The sequence below is a fragment of the Ranitomeya variabilis genome, chromosome 7, assembly GCF_051348905.1.
Source record: "Ranitomeya variabilis isolate aRanVar5 chromosome 7, aRanVar5.hap1, whole genome shotgun sequence".
In the NCBI taxonomy this organism is placed as follows: domain Eukaryota; kingdom Metazoa; phylum Chordata; class Amphibia; order Anura; family Dendrobatidae; genus Ranitomeya; species Ranitomeya variabilis.
The window spans coordinates 148810432-148832738 of record NC_135238.1 but is presented as its reverse complement, the minus strand read 5'-3'; the positions used below and the strand labels follow the sequence as shown (position 1 = coordinate 148832738).

General features: G+C 43.7%; 1 protein-coding gene across 3 annotated transcripts in view; it reads right to left on the bottom strand.

The window, feature by feature from the left end:
* Positions 1–22307, bottom strand: part of TYW5 (tRNA-yW synthesizing protein 5) — a 54800-nt gene that overhangs the window by 6823 nt on the left and 25670 nt on the right. For all 3 annotated transcript variants that reach the window (XM_077272017.1, XM_077272018.1, XM_077272019.1), the window contains exons 3-6: positions 19713–19867; positions 19564–19633; positions 16822–16866; positions 16255–16392 (exon numbers count right to left, since the gene is read on the bottom strand). In XM_077272017.1, coding sequence (XP_077128132.1) covers positions 16255–16392; positions 16822–16866; positions 19564–19633; positions 19713–19867 — 408 coding nt within the window. The remainder of the gene's footprint in view (positions 1–16254; positions 16393–16821; positions 16867–19563; positions 19634–19712; positions 19868–22307) is intronic.

Here is a 22307-nt window from a genome sequence, read left to right as displayed (position 1 = left end):
CATACATAGGTACTGTAGGTACAGTTGAAACCAGAAGTTTACATACACTATATAAAAAGACACATCTGCGTGTTTTTCTCAATATCTGACATGGAATCAGAGTAAACTGTTCCCGTTTTAGGTAATCTCTGGTACACAGAACTCATCTCCTTCCTGAGTGGTATGATAGCTGGACACTCCCATATTGTTTGTACTTGCGTATAATTGTTTGTACAGATGAACGAGGCACCTTCAGATATCTTGAAATTCTACCCAAGGATGAGCCAGACTTGTGCAAGTCCACAATTCTCTTCCTGATATCTTGGCTGATTTCTTTAGACTTTCCCATGATGCTACACAAAGAAGCAGTGTGTTTCAGGTGTGCACTAAAATACATGTGCCTCTAATTAACTCGGATGTTGCCAAAAAAACAGAAGCTTCCAAACACATGACATCCTCATATGGGCAGTCCAGAATTGTTTAGAGGCATAGTAATCTTAGTGACTGTAAACTTCTGACTTTGCAGCAGTAAGTAATAAAAATGCCTTACAACATTCTCCCTCTGTCACTATTCTGACATTTGGCAAATATAACAAACAGGCAATCTCTGCATGTGTTATGGCTGTCTAACAGCAGCGAGGCATGGAGCAGTGGGGACATGAACATATACAGTTATATGAAAAAGTTTGGGCACCCCTATTAATCTTAAGCTTAATGTTTTATAAAAATTGTTTTTTTTTGCAACAGCTATTTCAGTTTCATATATCTAATAACTGTTGGACACAGTAATGTTTCTGCCTTGAAATGAGGTTTATTGTACTAACAGAAAATGTGCAATCTGCATTCAAACAAAATTTGACAGGTGCATAAGTATGGGCACCGCACCAGAAAAGTGACATTAATATTTAGTAGATCCTCCTTTTGCAAAAATAACAGCCTCTAGTCGCTTCCTGTAGCTTTTAATGAGTTCCTGGATCCTGGATGAAGGTATTTTTGACCATTCCTCTTTACAAAACAATTCCAATTCAGTTAAGTTTGATGGTCGCCGAGCATGGACAGCCCTCTTCAAATGATCCCACAGATGTTCAATGATATTCAGGTCTGGGGACTGGGATGGCCATTCCAGAACAGTGTAATTGTTCCTCTGCATGAATGCCTGAGTAGATTTAGAGCGGTGTTTTGGATCATTGTCTTGCTGAAAGATCCATCCCCTGAGTAACTTCAACTTTGTCACTGATTCATGAACATTATTGTCAAGAATCTGCTGATACTGAGAGGAATCCATGCGTCCCTCAACTTTAACAAGATTCCCGGTGCCGGCATTGGCCACACAGCCCCAAAGCATGATGGAACCTCCACCAAATTTTACTGTGGGTAGTGTCATGAATCCCCAATGGCTAGGGATAGCACAGGACAAGCAAAGTATAATAAATATCGGACGAGCTCTAGGGTGATGGAAACTGGGCTGACCGCTGCCCTACGCCTGACAAACGCAACTAGAGATAGCCAGGGAGCGTGCCTACGTTGGTTCTAGACGCCACGCACCAGCCTAGAGGCTAACTAGTACTGCAGAGAAAACAAAGACCTCACTTGCCTCCAGAGGAATTAACCCCAAAGATATAGTTGCCCCCCACATGTATTGACGGTGAAATGAGAGGAAGGCACACACATAGAGATGATGTATATAGCTTTAGCAAATAGAGGCCCGCTGAAAACTAGAAAGCAGAATGACACAAAAGGGGACTGAGCGGTCAGCAAAAAACCCTAATCAAAAATACCATCCTGAGATTACAAGAACCCATGTGCCAACTCATGGCACATGGGGAGAACCTCAGTCCACTAGAGCAACCAGCTAACAAAGAGACATTCTAAGCAAGCTGGACAAAAAAACAAACAACTGAAAATCAGCACTTAGCTTATCCTGAAAGATCTGGGAGCAGGTAGGCAGGAACCAAACAGAGCACATCTGAACACATTGATAGCTGGCAAGGGAAATGACAGAAAGGCCAGGTAAAATAGGAAACACCCAGCCTCTGATGGACAGATGGAAACCAAAGGCCGCAACCCACCAAAGTCACCCAGTACCAGCAGTAACCACCAGAGGGAGCCCGCAAACAGAATCCACAACAGTACCCCCCCCTTGAGGAGGGGTCACCGAACCCTCACGAGAACCCCCAGGGCGATCAGGGTGAGCTCTATGGAAGGCGCGGACCAAATCAGTCGCATGAACATCGGAGGCGACCACCCAGGAATTGTCCTCCTGACCATAACCCTTCCACTTAACCAAATACTGGAGTTTGCGTCTGGAAACACGAGAATCCAAGATCTTTTCAACAACATACTCCAATTCTCCCTCCACCAGCACCGGAGCAGGAGGCTCGACCGAAGGAACAACAGGCACCTCATACCTCCGCAACAACGACCAATGGAACACATTATGAATAGTGAACGATGCTGGGAGATCCAAACGGAAAGATACAGGGTTAAGAATCTCCGAGATCCTATAAGGACCGATGAACCGAGGCTTGAACTTAGGAGAAGAGACCTTCATAGGGACAAAATGAGAAGACAACCACACCAAGTCCCCAACAAGAAGTCGGGGACCCACGCGGCGACGGCGATTAGCAAACTGCTGAGTCTTCTCCTGAGATAACTTCAAATTGTCCACCACCTGATTCCAAATGTGATGTAGCCTGTCCACCACCACGTCCACTCCAGGACAATCCGAAGACTCCACCTGACCAGAGGAAAAACGAGGATGAAACCCCGAATTACAAAAAAAAGGAGAGACCAACGTGGCCGAACTAGCCCGATTATTAAGAGCAAATTCGGCCAGTGGCAAAAAAGCAACCCAGTCATCCTGATCAGCAGAAACAAAACACCTCAAATAAGTTTCCAAGGTCTGATTAGTTCGCTCCGTCTGGCCATTCGTCTGAGGATGGAATGCAGACGAGAAAGACAAATCAATGCCCATCTTAGCACAAAACGTCCGCCAAAATCTAGACACAAACTGGGATCCCCTGTCAGAAACGATATTCTCCGGAATCCCATGCAAACGAACCACATTCTGAAAAAACAAAGGAACCAACTCAGAGGAGGAGGGCAACTTAGGCAAGGGCACCAAATGAGCCATCTTAGAAAAGCGGTCACACACAACCCAGATAACGGACATTTTCTGTGAAAACGGGAGATCAGAAATAAAATCCATGGAAATGTGCGTCCAAGGCCTCTTCGGGATGGGCAAGGATAACAACAACCCACTAGCCCGTGAACAGCAAGGCTTAGCTCGAGCACACACTTCACAAGACTGCACAAAGGTACGCACATCCCTAGACAAGGAAGGCCACCAAAAAGACCTGGCCACCAAGTCTCTTGTACCAAATATTCCAGGATGACCAGCCAACACAGAAGAATGGACCTCGGAGATGACTCTACTGGTCCAATCATCCGGAACAAACAGTCTTTCTGGTGGACATCGATCCGGTTTATCCACCTGAAACTCCTGCAATGCGCGTCGCAAGTCTGGGGATACGGCGGACAATATTACCCCATCCCTAAGGATACCAGCAGGCCCAGTGTCTCCAGGAGAGTCAGGCACAAAACTCCTGGAAAGAGCATCTGCCTTCACATTCTTTGAACCTGGCAGGTATGAAACCACGAAATTGAAACGAGAAAAAAATAACGACCAACGAGCCTGTCTAGGATTCAAACGCCTGGCAGACTCAAGGTAAATAAGATTCTTGTGATCAGTCAAGACCACCACGCGATGTTTAGCACCCTCAAGCCAATGACGCCACTCCTCAAATGCCCACTTCATGGCCAAAAGCTCTCGATTACCCACATCATAATTGCGCTCGGCGGGCGAGAATTTTCTAGAGAAAAAAGCACATGGCTTCATCACCGAGCCATTAGAACTTCTCTGTGACAAAACCGCCCCCGCTCCAATCTCGGAAGCATCAACCTCCACCTGGAAAGGAAGTGAAACATCTGGTTGACACAACACAGGAGCAGAAGAAAACCGGCGCTTAAGTTCCCGAAAGGCCTCCACGGCCGCAGGAGACCAATCAGCAACATCAGCACCCTTTTTAGTCAAATCAGTCAAAGGTTTAACAATACTGGAAAAATTAGCAATGAACCGACGATAAAAATTAGCAAACCCCAAGAACTTCTGAAGGCTCTTAACAGATGTAGGCTGTGTCCAGTCACAAATAGCCTGAGCCTTAACGGGATCCATCTCAATAGTAGAAGGAGAAAAAATGTACCCCAAAAAAGAAATCTTCTGGACTCCGAAGAGACACTTTGAGCCCTTCACAAACAGAGAATTGGCCCGCAAAACCTGAAACACCTTCCTGACCTGTAGAACATGAGACTCCCAGTCATCAGAAAACACCAAAATATCATCCAAATACACAATCATAAACTTATCCAGATATTCACGGAAAATATTGTGCATAAAGGACTGAAAGACTGACGGAGCATTGGAGAGTCCAAAAGGCATTACCAAATACTCAAAATGGCCCTCAGGCGTATTAAATGCGGTTTTCCACTCATCACCCTGTTTTATCCGCACCAGATTATACGCACCGCGAAGATCTATTTTAGTGAACCACCTAGCCCCCTTAATGCGAGCAAACAAATCAGTAAATAATGGCAATGGATACTGGTATTTGACTGTAATCTTATTCAGAAGGCGAAAATCTATACAAGGCGTCAGGGAACCATCTTTTTTTGCCACGAAAAAAAAACCTGCTCCCAGAGGGGACGAAGATGGACGAATATGTCCCTTTTCCAAGGACTCCTTAATATAATTCCGCATAGCAGTATGCTCTGGCAGTGACAGATTAAATAAACGACCCTTAGGGAACTTACTGCCAGGAATCAATTCTATAGCACAGTCACACTCTCTATGGGGAGGGAGCGAATTGAGCTTAGGCTCCTCAAAAACATCCCTATAATCCGACAAAAACGCAGGGATCTCCGAAGGAGTAGATGAAGCGATAGAAATCGGAGGTGCATCATCATGAACCCCCTGACATCCCCAGCTTAGCACAGACATTGTTTTCCAGTCCAGGACAGGATTATGAGTTTGTAACCATGGCAGACCAAGCACTAGTACATCATGTAAATTATACAGTACAAGGAAGCGAATCACCTCCTGATGAACGGGAGTCATGCGCATGGTCACTTGTGTCCAATACTGCGGTTTATTCATAGCCAATGGTGTAGAATCAATTCCTTTCAAAGGAATAGGAACTTCCAGAGGCTCTAGACTAAAACCGCAGCGTTTAGCAAATGACCAATCCATAAGACTCAGGGCAGCGCCTGAATCCACATAGGCATCGACGGAAATGGAAGACAGTGAAAAAATCAGAGTCACAGACAAAATGAACTTAGACTGCAGAGTATCAATGGCAAAAGATTTATCAACCCTTTTTGTGCGTTTAGAGCATGCTGATATAACATGAGCTGAATCACCACAATAAAAACACAAACCATTTTTCCGCCTATAATTTTGCCGTTCACTTCTGGACTGAATTCTATCACATTGCATAGTCTCAGGTGCCTGTTCAGAAGACACCGCCAGCTGGTGCACGGGTTTGCGCTCCCGTAAACGCCGATCAATCTGAATGGCCATAGCCATAGACTCATTCAGACCTGTAGGCGCAGGGAACCCCACCATAATATCCTTAATGGCCTCAGAAAGACCATTTCTGAAGTTTGCAGCCAGGGCGCACTCATTCCACTGAGTAAGCACCGACCATTTCCGAAATTTCTGACAATATATTTCCGCTTCATCATGCCCCTGAGAGAGGGCTAATAAAGCCTTTTCAGCCTGAAGCTCTAGGTTAGGTTCCTCATAGAGCAATCCCAATGCCAGAAAAAACGAATCCACACTGAGCAATGCAGGATCCCCTGGTGCCAATGCAAATGCCCAATTCTGAGGGTCGCCCCGTAGGAACGATATAACAATCTTGACCTGTTGAGCAGGGTCTCCAGAGGAGCGAGATTTCAAAGAGAGAAACAATTTACAATTGTTCCTGAAATTCAGGAAGGTAGATCTATCTCCAGAAAAAAACTCTGGAATAGGAATTCTAGGTTCAGACATGGGAGTGTGAACAACGAAATCCTGTATGTTTTGAACCTTTGCCGCGAGATTACTCAGGCTGGAAGCCAAACTCTGGACATCCATGATAAACAGCTAAGATCAGAGCCATTCAAGGGTTAAGAGGAGGTAAGAAGCAGCTAGACAGCAATTAAGGGCTAGGCAGCAAAACTCTGAAGGAAAAAAAAAAAAATTTCCCTTGAACACTTCTTTTTCTCCTGCTTCAGCCCAAACAATTAACACTTTGTGGTCCGGCTATACTGTCATGAATCCCCAATGGCTAGGGTTAGCACAGGAGAAGCAAAGTATAATAAATATCGGACGAGCTCTAGGGTGATGGAAACTGGGCTGACCGCTGCCCTACGCCTGACAAACGCAACTAGAGATAGCCAGGGAGCGTGCCTACGTTGGTTCTAGACGCCACGCACCAGCCTAAGAGCTAACTAGTACTGCAGAGAAAACAAAGACCTCACTTGCCTCCAGAGGAATTAACCCCAAAGATATAGTTGCCCCCCACATGTATTGACGGTGAAATGAGAGGAAGGCACACACATAGAGATGATGTATATAGCTTTAGCAAATAGAGGCCCGCTGAAAACTAGAAAGCAGAATGACACAAAAGGGGACTGAGCGGTCAGCAAAAAACCCTAATCAAAAATACCATCCTGAGATTACAAGAACCCATGTGCCAACTCATGGCACATGGGGAGAACCTCAGTCCACTAGAGCAACCAGCTAACAAAGAGACATTCTAAGCAAGCTGGACAAAAAACCAAACAACTGAAAATCAGCACTTAGCTTATCCTGAAAGATCTGGGAGCAGGTAGGCAGGAACCAAACAGAGCACATCTGAACACATTGATAGCCGGCAAGGGAAATGACAGAAAGGCCAGGTAAAATAGGAAACACCCAGCCTCTGATGGACAGATGGAAACCAAAGGCCGCAACCCACCAAAGTCACCCAGTACCAGCAGTAACCACCAGAGGGAGCCCGCAAACAGAATCCACAACAGGGTAGCAAGTGTTTTTCTTGGAATGCTGTGTTTTTTTGCCGCCATGCATAACGCCTTTTTGTATGACCAAACAACTCAATCTTGGTTTCATCAGTCCACAGGACCTTCTTCCAAAAAGAAATTGGCTTCTCCAAATGTGCTTTTGCATACCTCAGTCAACTCTGTTTGTGGCGTGCTTGCAGAAACGGCTTCTTTCGCATCACTCTCCCATACAGCTTCTCCTTGTGCAAAGTGCGTTGCATGGTTGACCGATGCACAGTGACACCATCTGCAGCAAGTTGATGCTGCAGCTCTCTGGAGGTGGTCTGAGGATTGTCCTTGACTGATCTCACCATTCTTCTTCTCTGCCTTTCTGATGTTTTCTTGGCCTGCCACTTCTGGCCTTAACAAGAACTGTACCTGTGTTCTTCCATTTCCTTACTATGTTCCTCACAGTGGAAATTGACAGGTTAAATCTCTGAGACAGCTTTTTGTATCCTTCCCCTGAACAACTATGTTGAATAATCTTTGTTTTCAGATCATTTGACAGTTGTTTTGAGGAGCCCATGATGTTACTCTTCATGGGAGATTCAAACAGGAGAACAACTTGCAAGTGGCCACTTTAAGTAGCTTTTCTCATGATTGCATACACCTGGCTATGAAGTTCAAAGCTCAATGAGGTTACAAAACCAAAAAAAGTGCTTTAGTAAGTCAGTAAAAAGTAGGTAGGAGTATTTAAAACAAGAAAATGATAAGGGTGCCCATACTTATGCACCAGTCAAATTTTGTTTTAATGCAGATTGCACATTTTCTGTTAGTACAATAAACCTCATTTCAAGGCAGAAACATTACTGTGTCGAACAGTTATTAGATATATGAAACAGTACCCAAGAATAAATAGAAGTGGCACTCACCCGGAATCTGCTGTAATTCAATGTCCTTTATTCATCTTTACAACGATATGGTCATAATGTGGAGAGGCGGCTGGTGTAAGAAAGGGTGCGGGGAGTAAGAGGAGGACGACGGCCGTTTCGCGCTGGTGCACTTCCACGGGTCCAGGTGCACAATTAAAAACGTAATTTCCTTTATAGGGAATTAGACGGCGATACGTGAACATATGTGATAATACAAATCTTAACAAAAATGTGCAACATATGGCTGAGATAAGTACAACTAGAAGTAAACATTAGACTTCAGACAATATAACTCTATAAATTTACAAAAATATGGCCATGTCTAATTTGTCATTTAGTCCGATGGGCCCTTGTGCATTAGTCTCAATAATCCACCTTGCCTCCCGTTGGAGTAGGATTTTATTACCGTCACCACCCTGAGCTGGGCTTTTTACTATCTCCAGACCTGCAAAGCGTAATAGATTCGGGTTCGCATTATGCTTGTCTCGCATGTGTTTAATAAATCGGGGACAACCTTTCCCGGTTAATATTGAGTTATAGTGTTCCCTGAATCTTGTAACCATCGGACGAATAGTTTTACCAATATAAAAAAATAAACATGGACAGAAAATTAAATAGACTACAAATTTACTTTTACAAGTAATTAGATGTCGGACTGTATGATTAATGGGACCTATGCGAATGGGATTATCAAGTAATCTATGGTGATAAAAATTGCAATTGCCGCATTTGTGATTTCCCCGAGGCTGAAATTTCTTTAACCAATTATTTTCAACAGGTAAGAGACGATTTTGGACTAAAAGATATACCTAAATTTTTTGTACGTTTGTACGCATATCTTGGATGATTTGCTGTTAATTCCGATAACTCCTTATCGTTCTGTAACACGTGCCAGTTCTTATTGATAGCCGCATAAATTTCTTTATCTACTGGGCTATGTGTAAAGGTAAATACAAATTTTTGGTGATCTTTCTCTTGTGGGGGAGACCATTTGGTTTTCTTACGATTTTTTAATAGGTCTTTTTGAGTAAATTTTCCCACTCTCTTTTCTGCTGCTATCAATATATTGGATGGGTAATTTCTATTCAGAAAGTTCGTTTTCAACTCTGTAATTTGCTCTTTAAATGTCACTTATGTCCCACTCCAACGGGAGGCAAGGTGGATTATTGAGACTAATGCACAAGGGCCCATCGGACTGAATGATAAATTAGACATGGCCATATTTTTGTAAATTTATCGAGTTATATTGTCTGAAGTCTAATGTTTACTTCTAGTTGTACTTATCTCTGCCACATGTTGCACATTTTTGTTAAGATTTGTACTATCACATATGTTCACGTATCACCGTCTAATTCCCTGTTATGATCTGGTGGCCTAGGAGCAGCATGGGACGTACTCTGGAGAAGGTGGTACCTGTACTGACCGCAGACCCTGAACTTAACACCGCAACTAGAAGTAGCCGTGGAATGTACCTAACACTCCCTGGACATCTCGACACAGCCGGAGGACTAATTACCCCTAGAGATAGAAAAGGGAAAACTATCTTGCCTCAGAGAAAATCCCCAAAGGATAGACAGCCCCCCACAACTATTGACTGTGAGAGGAGAGGGAAATAACATACGCAGACTGAAATCAGAATTTAGCAAAGGAGGCCACTTCTAGCTAAATAGAAAGGATAGGACAGAGTACTATGCGGTCAGTATTAAAACACTAGAAAATATCCACCACAGAAAATACAAAATCTCCACATCTAACTAAAGATATGGAGGGTATATCTGCATCTCCAGAGATACCAGCTTGGCTAAACAAATCCTTATACAGACCAAGCTGGACAAGACAAAACATGGAAAAGAACTGAACAATAAGGCCCACAGCATGTGGACTGCAAAAATCAAGGCCAGAAGTTATCTTTGTTGAAATGAACAGCAAAGCAGGAGAGACCAGGCAGGGATGTGAATCCTCCAGGAACAATGGACAACTGGCACTGACTAAAGGGTCAAGCAAGACTAAATAGCCCAGTCAGGATTGCAAAAACTTGACACACCTGATGAATGCTGCGATCCAGAGACAGCAGCACTACCACTTATAACCACCGGAGGGAGCCCAAGAGCAGAATTCACAACAGTACCCCCCCCTTGAGGAGGGGTCACCGAACCCTCACCAGAGCCCCCAGGCCAATCCGGACAAGCCAAATGAAAGGCACGAACCAAATCCTCAGCATGAACATCGGAGGCAACAACCCAAAAATTATCCTCCTGGCCATAACCCTTCCATTTGACAAGATACTGAAGCTTCCGCCTCGAAAAACGAGAATCCAAAATCTTCTCAACCACATACTCCAACTCCCCCTCAATCACCACCGGGGCAGAAGGATCAACAGAGGGAACAACGGGCACCACATATTTCCACAACAAAGATCTATGAAAAACATTATGGATGGAAAAAGAGGCTGGAAGGGCCAAACGAAAAGACACTGGATTGATAATCTCAGAAATCCTATAAGGGCCAATAAACCGAGGCTTAAACTTAGGGGAAGAAACCTTCATAGGAACATGACGGGAAGACAACCAGACCAAATCCCCAACCCGAAGCCGGGAACCAACACACCGACGACGGTTAGCAAAACGCTGAGCCCCCTCCTGAGACAACACCAAATTGTCAACAACATGAGCCCAAATTTGCTGCAACCTGTCAACCACAGAGTCCACCCCAGGACAATCAGAAGGCTCAACCTGCCCTGAAGAAAAACGAGGATGAAAACCAGAGTTACAAAAGAAGGGTGAAACCAAGGTAGCAGAACTAGCCCGATTATTAAGGACAAACTCTGCCAATGGCAAGAAAGCCACCCAATCATCCTGATCAGCAGACACAAAGCATCTCAAATAAGTTTCCAAAGTCTGATTAGTTCGCTCGGTTTGGCTATTTGTCTGAGGATGAAATGCGGAAGAAAAAGACAAATCAATGCCCAGCCTAGCACAAAAGGCCCGCCAAAACCTAGAAACAAACTGGGAACCTCTATCGGACACAATATTCTCCAGAATGCCATGCAAACGAACCACATGCTGAAAAAACAACGGAACCAAATCAGAAGAGGAAGGCAATTTAGGCAAAGGTACCAAATGAACCATCTTAGAAAACCGGTCACAAACCACCCAGATAACCGACATCCTCTGGGAAACCGGAAGATCCGAAATAAAATCCATAGAAATATGCGTCCAAGGCCTCTCAGGGACCGGCAAAAGCAACCCACTAGCGCGGGAACAGCAAGGCTTGGCCCGCGCACAAGTCCCACAGGACTGCACAAAAGAACGCACATCCCGTGACAAAGAAGGCCACCAAAAGGACCTACCAACCAAATCTCTGGTACCAAAAATCCCAGGATGACCAGCCAACACAGAACAATGAACCTCAGAAATCACTTTACTAGTCCATCTGTCAGGAACAAACAGTTTCCCCACTGGACAGCGGTCAGGTTTATCAGCCTGAAATTCCTGAAGAACCCGTCGTAAATCAGGGGAGATGGCAGAAAGAATCACCCCTTCCTTCAGAATGCCGACCGGCTCAAGGACCCCAGGAGAATCAGGCAAAAAGCTCCTAGAGAGGGCATCAGCCTTAACATTCTTAGAACCCGGAAGATACGAGACCACAAAATCAAAACGGGAGAAAAACAGGGACCATCGGGCCTGTCTAGGATTCAGCCGTTAGGCAGACTCGAGGTAAATCAGATTCTTATGATCGGTCAAGACCACAATACGGTGCTTGGCCCCCTCAAGCCAATGTCGTCACTCCTCAAATGCCCACTTCATAGCCAACAACTCACGATTGCCGACATCATAATTGCGTTCCGCAGGCGAAAACTTTCGAGAAAAGAAGGCACGCGGTTTCATCAAGGAACCATCAGAATTCCTCTGAGACAAAACGGCCCCTGCCCCAATCTCAGAAGCGTCAACCTCAACCTGAAAAGGAAGAGAAACATCCGGCTGACGCAACTCAGGGGCAGAAGTAAATCGGCGTTTAAGCTCCTGAAAGGCAGAAACAGCCGCAGAGGACCAATTCGTAACATCAGCGCCTTTCTTCGTCAAATCGGTCAGGGGTTTAACCACACTGGAGAAGTTGGCAATGAAACGGCGATAAAAATTAGCAAAGCCCAAAAATTTCTGAAGCCTCTTCACGGATGTGGGCTGGATCCAATCATGAATGGCCTGAACCTTAACCGGATCCATTTCTATAGATGAGGGAGAAAAAATGAAGCCCAAAAAAGAAACCTTCTGTACTCCAAAGAGGCACTTAGACCCTTCACAAACAAGGCATTATCACGAAGGATCTGAAATACCATCCTGACTTGTTTCACATGAGACTCCCAATCATCTGAAAAAATCAAAATATCATCCAAATATACAATCATGAATTTATCAAGATAATTCCGAAATATATCATGCATGAAGGACTGAAACACAGATGGAGCATTAGAGAGTCCGAATGGCATCACAAGGTATTCAAAATGGCCTTCGGGCGTATTAAACGCAGTTTTCCATTCGTCACCCTGCTTAATACGAACAAGATTATATGCCCCTCGAAGGTCAATCTTAGTAAACCAACTAGCCCCCTTAATCCTAGCAAACAGATCAGAAAGCAAAGGCAAAGGGTATTGGAATTTGACCGTGATCTTATTCAAGAGGCGATAATCAATACAGGGTCTCAAGGAGCCATCCTTCTTGGCAACAAAAAAAAAAACCTGTTCCCAATGGTGAAGAAGATGGCCGAATATGCCCCTTCTCCAAAGACTCCTTTACATAGCTCCGCATGGCGGTATGTTCTGGCACAGACAGGTTGAAAAGTCGGCCCTTAGGGAACTTACAGCCTGGAATCAAGTCAATAGCACAATCACAGTCCCTATGCGGTGGAAGGGAACTGGACTTGGGCTCATTGAATACATCCTGGAAATCTGACAAAAACTCAGGAATTTCAGAAGAGGGGGAGGAGGCAATTGACATCAAAGAAACGTCACCATGAACCCCCTGACAACCCCAACTAGTCACAGACATAGATTTCCAATCTAATACCGGATTATGCACCTGTAACCATGGGAAACCCAGCACAACAGCATCATGCAAATTATGCAATACCAGAAAACGACAATCTTCCTGATGGACTGGCGCCATGCACATGGTCACCTGTGTCCAAAACTGGGGTTTATTTTTAGCCAACGGTGTAGCATCAATGCCCCTCAAAGGAATAGGACTCTGCAAAGGCTGCAAGGGGAAACCACAACGTCTGGCAAATTCTAAGTCCATTAAGTTTAGAGCGGCGCCTGAATCCACAAATGCCATGACAGAAAATGACAATAATGAGCAGATCAGGGTCACAGATAACAGAAATTTAGGTTGTACAGTACTGATGGTAACGGAACTAGCGATTCTCTTGGTACGCTTAGAGCAATCAGAAATAACATGAGCAGAATCGCCACAGTAAAAACACAACCTATTCTGACGTCTGAATCCTTGTCGTTCAGCTCTAGACACAATCCTATCACACTGCATAGGCTCAGGACTCCGCTCGGAAGACAACGGCATAGTGTGCACAACTCTGCGCTCGCGCAAGCGCCGATCAATCTGAATGGCCAGAGACATAGAAACACTCAGACCAGCAGGCGTGGGGAACCCCACCATAACATCTTTAACGGATTCAGAAAGACCCTTTCTGAAAATTGCCGCTAAGGCATCCTCATTCCATTTAGTCAGCACAGACCATTTTCTAAATTTCTGGCAATATGATTCTGCCGCTTCTTGACCCTGACACAGGGCCAACAAGGTCTTCTCAGCATGATCCACTGAATTAGGTTCATCATACAATAACCCAAGCGCCTGGAAAAAGGTGTCTACCTTAAGCAAAGCCGGATTCCCAGGTTCCAGGGCAAATGCCCAATCCTGGGGGTCACCACGCAGCAGAGATATAACAATTTTAACCTGCTGGATGGGATCACCAGAGGAGCGGGGTTTCAGAGCAAAAAACAGTTTACAGTTATTTTTAAAGCTCAAAAATTTGGACCTGTCCCCAAAAAACAAATCAGGAGTTGGAATTCTAGGCTCTAAGACCGGAGTCTGAACGATATAATCGGAAATACCCTGTACTCTAGCAGCAAGTTGATCCACACGAGAAGCCAATCCCTGAACATCCATGCCAGCGCCAAACTCCTGAGCCACCCAGAGGTAAAGAGGGAAAAAAAAAACACAACAGACTACAGAAAAAAAAATGGCTCAGCACTTTCCTTCCCTTCTTCTGAGATGCGGTTAACTCATTGTTGGCCAGTTGTACTGTTATGATCTGGTGGCCTAGGAGCAGCATGGGACGTACTCTGGAGAAGGTGGTACCTGTACTGACTGCATACCCTGAACTTAACACCGCAACTAGAAGTAGCCGTGGAATGTACCTAACACTCCCTGGACATCTCGACACAGCCGGAGGACTAATTACCCCTAGAGATAGAAAAGGGAAAACTATCTTGCCTCAGAGAAAATCCCCAAAGGATAGACAGCCCCCCACAACTATTGACTGTGAGAGGAGAGGGAAATAACATACGCAGACTGAAATCAGAATTTAGCAAAGGAGGCCACTTCTAGCTAAATAGAAAGGATAGGACAGAGTACTATGCGGTCAGTATTAAAACACTAGAAAATATCCACCACAGAAAATACAAAATCTCCACATCTAACTAAAGATATGGAGGGTATATCTGCATCTCCAGAGATACCAGCTTGGCTAAACAAATCCTTATACAGACCAAGCTGGACAAGACAAAACATGGAAAAGAACTGAACAATAAGGCCCACAGCATGCGGACTGCAAAAATCAAGGCCAGAACTTATCTTTGTTGAAATGAACAGCAAAGCAGGAGAGACCAGGCAGGGACGTGAATTCTCCAGGAACAATGGACAACTGGCACTGACTAAAGGGTCAAGCAAGACTAAATAGCCCAGTCAGGATTGCAAAAACTTGACACAGCTGATGAATGCTGCGATCCAGAGACAGCAGCACTACCACTTATAACCACCGGAGGGAGCCCAAGAGCAGAATTCACAACAATTCCCTATAAAGGAAATGACGTTTTCAATTGTGCACCTGGACCCGTGGAAGCGCACCAGCGCGAAACGGCCGTCGTCCTCCTCTTACTCCTCGCACCCTTTCTTACACCAGCCGCCTCTCCACGTTATGTCCATATCGTTGTAAAGATGAATAAAGGACATTGAATTACAGCAGATTCCGGGTGAGTGCCACGTCTATTTATTCTTGGGTACTTTGTCATGATCTTTTGTTGAGCACCTCCCGTGTACTGCTGGTAACATACGTGCTGCAAGAGTCCTAATAAGAATCCTATGCTTACCACTGAACCGGCTGTCGCAACACCGCCTGGTGCCGTTCATTTCTGAACTTTTTCGTGATATATGAAACTGAAATAGCTGTTGCAAAAAAAACCAATTTTTTATAAAACATTAAGCTTAAGATTAATAGGGGTGCCCAAACTTTTTCATATAACTGTATTTAGAGCACACAGAAAATACTGGATTAGGACACGAGCATGTTCGGAAAACACCTTATCAGAGCACACTTGCTCATCACTGCCGCCTACAATAGGACTCTTTCCCCCTCCCCTGTTTATCTGTCTAATGTAGGAAATAAAGGTACCTTCACACTAAACGACTTTACAGCGAGAACGACAACGATCCGATCGCTGCAGCGTCGCTGTTTACATCGCTGTAGAGACGTCAAACACAGCAGCTCCACAACGATGCAGGAGCGATCCTGTGACGTAGCGGTGACTCACTTATCGTTCTCACAGGTCGTTAGCTCCATGTTTAACATTGCTGGCATCGTTGCTTTTGCTGTCAAACACGACGATACACGCCGATCTGATGACCAAATAAAGTTCTGAACTTTAATCAACGACCAGCGATATCACAGCAGGATCCAGATCGCTGCTGCGTGTCAAACACAACGATATCGCTATCCAGGACGCTGCAACGTCACGGATCGTTGTCGTTCTCGTTGTAAAGTCGTTTCGTGTGAAGGTACCTTAAGGAAATGAAGTCCTGCCTTATCTGATGTGTATGACTTTTACCTCAAGAAAAACTCAATTAAACTGGAAACCGTATTTAAAGAGGTCAATCCAAAATGTAAAACTGAACATACATACGGCAGGTAAATCAGAGGGAAATTGGGCAGTAGCCATAGATTAGAAAAGTTGTTTGTATTTCTACGGTTATCATACATCATAATGTGTCCAGAGCTGTAGTCCTGGTGAGCTGATACGGAACACACTGGAGAAAAACTGGTCTTTCTCAAAAAATTCAGGTATCTGAATGTCTTCTGCCAACTCTGGAAACTGTTTGTTGATGTCTGCAATGTCCTGCATATAGGAAAATAAATGGCAGCAAAAGTAGAGAAGGTGTGAAAAGCAGAATCATTCACATGGTAATTTTTTATTTTAATAAAAAAAATCAAGATCCAATGGGATTTTTTAAAATCTAAATAAATCCATACTCATTTCCTGTTACAGAGCTATCAAGGGAATGAAGATGTGGTTGCAGCTGTAAGTGTCCATCTCCATTGATACAACACAAGAACACCATAAAGTCTAAAAAATGTTATCAACCATGTAATATCTAATCTAATCACTGCATGACAATGAATGAATGAGATAAAAGGAAATAACAGAATCTTCTAATTTTCCCACTGTATGGGCAGAGCAGGGATTTTCATAGGCTTCAAAAAAGTGGCTGTTTTTCTGGAAGTCATCTAGTTGCACAATCGTTTTAATATAACGCTTACTTTTTACCTTGCGAGGGTCTTCACCTAGGGATCGGAGATAATATTTTTCATCCTAAAAGAAAAAAAAAAAATAGTCAATTTTTTTGTGGATCAAATACGTACAAAGATCTGCCAATAAGGTTTTATTATGGAGAACAGCTGCAAAAAACACAACGGCACAATGGTGTCTTATCCGAGTGACTAGGGTATTAGGGTACAGGGAATTGCTATCCTGTTTGGGTTGTGAAACCACAACATACAATGCGCTTGATATGGCTGCTGCAGACCCACAAAGCTGTCCACGATATAGTGGCAAGGAAGAAAGCGGTTTTGTTCTGTGCCATGAAGAATTCCAATGGGAATTCCAAGAAGGAAACAGGATAAAAGAATGCAGCTGTCAAAGCGTTTCAAAGTATAACAAACGTCTTCCTCTGGACAAACCACAAGTACAGGACTGAACCCCTGTGGGGTTAAATAGACAGTATTTTCAAAAACATGTGCGAAAAAGTCATATTACAATGTCAGATGACACATCAATGTCAGCTTGAAAATTAACAACTGATATGTCAGCGGTCACCACATGTGTCCTTTTCACGCCTGGTATTGGTATTCTTGGCAGAGCAGAACACAACCCCTTTTTTTCTTGCCATAATAAGGTTTTATATAGTTATACCTAAAAGCCTTCGTTCACATTAGGCTAACGTAGGCCAAAGCAGCTGATATCGACAGGGTCGGCTGACAATCTAATGTATATTGGGTCCCTGACAGATGATTGTCGGGGGAAATAAGGATCCAGCATGACCGATTTCACACTATTCATCCCTTTGTGCTCCAGAAGATAAGCCGCTGGCAGAGAAGTCTGGCAGAGTCTCCTATAGAGAACACATGAGACCTCGGAGAGGGAGCACATCTGTGTATGAGAGAGTCGGGAGACACAGTTGGCAGCCAAACCATCATTCGGCTGGCAACTATCTAATCAGTATGGGGGGCTTTAAGGGGTTGTCCTGTGTAATGGCTGTGTCTGACTGTGCAGGAACATGGTCCGATCAAACCACAGCTCCTGGGAGGGGAGGAAGCAAAAGAGAGTACACAGACAGGACAGCACGGGATCACAGCTGATTCTTATTGCAAGTTAAAACATGTCACTGCCTAATTTGAAGACATTTTTTACCTGGATGAAAAAAATCAGTTGTGATCCCCTGCTGTCCTGTCTGTATACTCTTTTGCTTCCTCCTCTGCCCAGGAGCTGTGGTATGATCAGACCATGTTCCTGCACGGTCAGACACAGCCATTATACAGTACACTGCAGGGGCACATTTATAAGATTAGCTCAGCACAGGAATAGTTCTTTTCTTTTAACACATCCAAATGTGAAAATTATTATTATTCCAAGATCTATTGATTAAAATGAACTTTTATTCATGGGAAAACCCCTTTAAGAATAACCATAATGAGGAGGTTAGAAAAGCAGAGCCTTTCCAGATGTAATATTTGTCAGATAAATAGGTGACAGAGCAGAGTGATAAAAATACTGGACATCACTTCACCAATCATCCTACTTCCTGGGTCCTCCACCAGTTTGGATTTCCTGGCCACCATCAATGAGGTTTCAACATGGACCTGTGACCAGTACAGCCAAAGAGGTCACAGGTCTTTGTAGAAACATTGTCGCTGGGAGGCCAGAATACACAGACTGGAGGAGGAACAGTCAGGCGAATGTACTCCGTTTCTTATTAGGCTTTTGGTGAAACATTTCTAGGGCTGGACGACCTTTCTAATAATGGCAGTTTGTGAACATTTCTGGTCCAAAGAGCTTAGTACATAAAAATTATCTGCACATTGGCCTAAGACCACCATGCAGAATGTCAAGCTTTGGCTGGAGTACTACAAAGCTGCTGACACTCGACTCTTGGTGGAATCATGTTTTCTGGAGTGAAGAACCAACGTTCACCATGTTGAAATCTGATAGACAAATCAATGAAAGCCCAGAGAATATTACCTACAAACGTGCATAGTGCTTACTGCAAGATTTGGTAGAAAAGGTACATGGCTAAGGGCTGTTTTTAAGGTTATAGTTAGGCCACTAATTACCAGTAATGGGTAGAAAAGACATTGGATAACTGTATGATACCAACTTTGCAACAGTTTGAGAAGACCCCTTTCTGTTCCATTATGGCCAATGCATAAAGAAAGGTCCCTAGGGACATGGTTTAACAAGTCTGGTGCAGAGGAACTCAAGCAGTCTGCATATAAACCTGACCACTACCCCATCAAACACCTTTGTTAAAAATGTAAATGCCATGTGGGAACCAGACTCTCTCATTCAATATCAGTGTCTGTCCTCAAAATTACTATGTTGGCTGAATGGACCCAAGTTCTAACACACCCTAAATAATCTGGAGGAAAGCCGTCATAGAAGAGTGTAGGCTTTTACAACTGCAAATAGGAGGATGGTTCATCTTTAACATTTATGGTTTTAGAATGATATATCCGACAAGCTCACATTCATCAGGAGGCCCCATAGTATACCAGTCAGGAAGCCTAAGAACAGCACAACTTTTGCTACTGAGCAGGAATGTCTCCCACACATGAAACCCCCAAAATCCGTTCCATTCCAAACATCACACAGCAAGAACGTTTGACCTAAACATGAAACTTACTCTACATGGCATGCAAGGTTCCCATTTTTGCATTTAGTTGCATGGTGATAGATATCCTAATTTTCACACATTTTGCAGTGACAAATGTCAGGGTTGTTTCTGTGAATTACCTCGGAGATAAAGAACTCTGTGTGCTTGTTCTCTGCGGCTCTATGTACAAAGACGTCAAATGGCAGAGACCTGAAACAGAGCAACGGAGTTACCAGTACAACACCCGAATACATATATAAAAGTAATCAATAAATACAGAAGTCATTACCTGTAAATGAAATTCTTCCGAATAAAATCCATCTGAGGTACGTCAGACACATGGATCTTCACCTCTCGTCCTCCCCCCTTCCTGCTCATATAATCCACCGTCCATTGTGTTTTACAAGCTCCTAAATCCAAGTTTTTAAGTATGGCCGGTTTTCTCTTAAGGGTAAAAAAACTTACATCATCATACACATTACTACTGTACAGTCATTTCATTTTCAGTGACAGCCCCATGTTTTTGATTTTTTTTTCCCTGAAAATATTAACACTAAATGTGAGTATAGATGTTCATCCATGTAAATATTATTTGTGGGCTAGCCCAGGTGCTAAAGGTTTATGGTCACTTTTTTGTGTTAAAGATACTAAAACCTTGACAAAGACAATTCACAGAAAAACCATCTAAGGGTACAATACATGCACATGACGTCTTTTACATGTCAGCGTACCTTCATAGTTTTTGAAGCAAAAGAAACTTCAGAAAATCAAAAATATAGAGTGGAGATTTATAGGCAGCAGTAATTGGATGCTTGGACTCATGTCCTTATACCATCAGACCACAGAAACTTCCAGGGGGATTATATATTGGTGGTGCATATGCTGACATATAACGTACACAAAGATGAGGAAAGCAGCACTCACTGAATCCTTGTAGCTTAAAAGTCTTTTTATTTAAAAAAAAAAAAAAAAATGGAGAGGTAATAAGAAAAAAATCAAACCATCAAAAATATCGACAAAGATTAATTTTCAGTTTTAAGCATAACCCGATGAGGCATTTAATTCAAAATTCTATCAGGAAATATTGGCACCTAATTGGAACTAATAGAGACCTACAAGAATGCAATGAATAAACCCCTGTTCTCTTACAGAAGGTGAAAAAACCTGGGGGATATTTTAGTGAACAATACATTCCTGTCTGACAAAACAAATTTGCTTGAAAACTTAATAGCCAACTACACGTGCATCAATCGCTCTTTTTGTGAATTTCATGTAATTGGGAAACAAATTCAAATAGGAGCAATAACACAAAGTAAGAAAATTGATCTCTTGCCGCATCAACCATGTAGTGTATGTCACATTCTGTCCATGTCGTTACTGCTACATACAGATGATTCTCACAAAATTAGAATATCATCAAAAAGTGAATTTATTTCAGTTCTTAAATACAAAAAGTGAAACTCATATATTGTATAGAGTCATTCCAAACAGTGATCTATTTCAAGTGTTTATTTCTGTTAATGTTGATGATTATGGCTTACAGCCAATGAAAACCCAAAAGTCATTATCTCAGTAAATTAGAATACTTTATAACACCAGCTTGAAAAATGATATTAACATCCGAAATGTTGGCCTACTGAAATGTATGTTCAGCAAGGCTGGTTTCACACTAGCGTACGGGAGTGCTGCGGATGACAGGGTACTTCCTCCCTTCTTCCTCCATAACGCCTATGCCTCCTTGCGTCCTGCGGTGCCCTGCGTACCTATCTTTATCATTGGGTACGCAGGGACGTACGCTGCTTGCGGATGCCTCCGCATGCGCCGTTTGGACTCTGCGCCGACCACAACAAAATGCAACATGTTGCGTTCGGTGCAGCGTCCAAACAGCGCATGCGGAGGCATCTGCAAACAGCATACTTTCCTGCGTACCCAATGATAAAGATAGGTACGCAGGGCATCGCAGGACTCAAGGAGGAATAGGTGTGGTTTCATGGAGGAAGAAGGGAGGAAGTACGCTGCCATCCGCAGCACTCCCGTACGCTAGTGTGAAACCAGCCTAAATTCACTCAATACTTGATCGGGGCTCCTTTTGCGTCAATTACTGCATCAATGCGGCGTGGCATGGAGGCGATCAGCCTGTGGCACTGCTGAGGTGTTATGGAAGCCCAGGTTGCTTTGATAGCAGCCTTCAGCTCATTTGCATTGTGGGGTCCGGTGTCTCTCATCTTCCTCTTCAATATAGATTCTCTGTGAGGTTAAGGTCAGGCGAGTTTGCTGGCCAATCAAGCACAGTGATACTGTTGTTTGTAAACCAGGTATTGGTACTTTTGGCAGTGTGGACAGGTGCCAAATCCTGCTGGAGAATGAATTTTCCATCTTCAAAAAGCTTGTCGGCAGAGGGAAGCATGAAGTGCTCTAAAATTTCCTGGTAGACGGCTGCACTGACTTTGGTCTTGATAAAAAACAGTGGACCTACACCAGCAGATGACATGGCTCCCCAAACCATCATTGATTGTGGAAACTTCACACTAGACCTCACGCACCTTGGATTGTGTGCCTCTCCACTCTTCCTCCAGACTCTGGGACCTTGATTTCCAAATGAAATGCAAAATGCACTTTCATCTGAAAACAACACCTTGGACCACTGAGTAACAGTCCAGTTCTTTTTCTCTTTGGCCCAGGTAAGATGCTTCTGGCGTTGTCTATTGGTCATGAGTGGCTTGTCACAAGGAATGCGACACTTGTAGCCCATGTCCTGGATATGTCTGTGTGTGGTGGCTCCTGAAGCAATGACTCCAGCATCAGTCCACTCCTTCTGAATCAACGCCAAATGTTTGAATGGCCTTTTCTTAATCCTTTCAAGGCTACGGTTATCCCGGTTGCT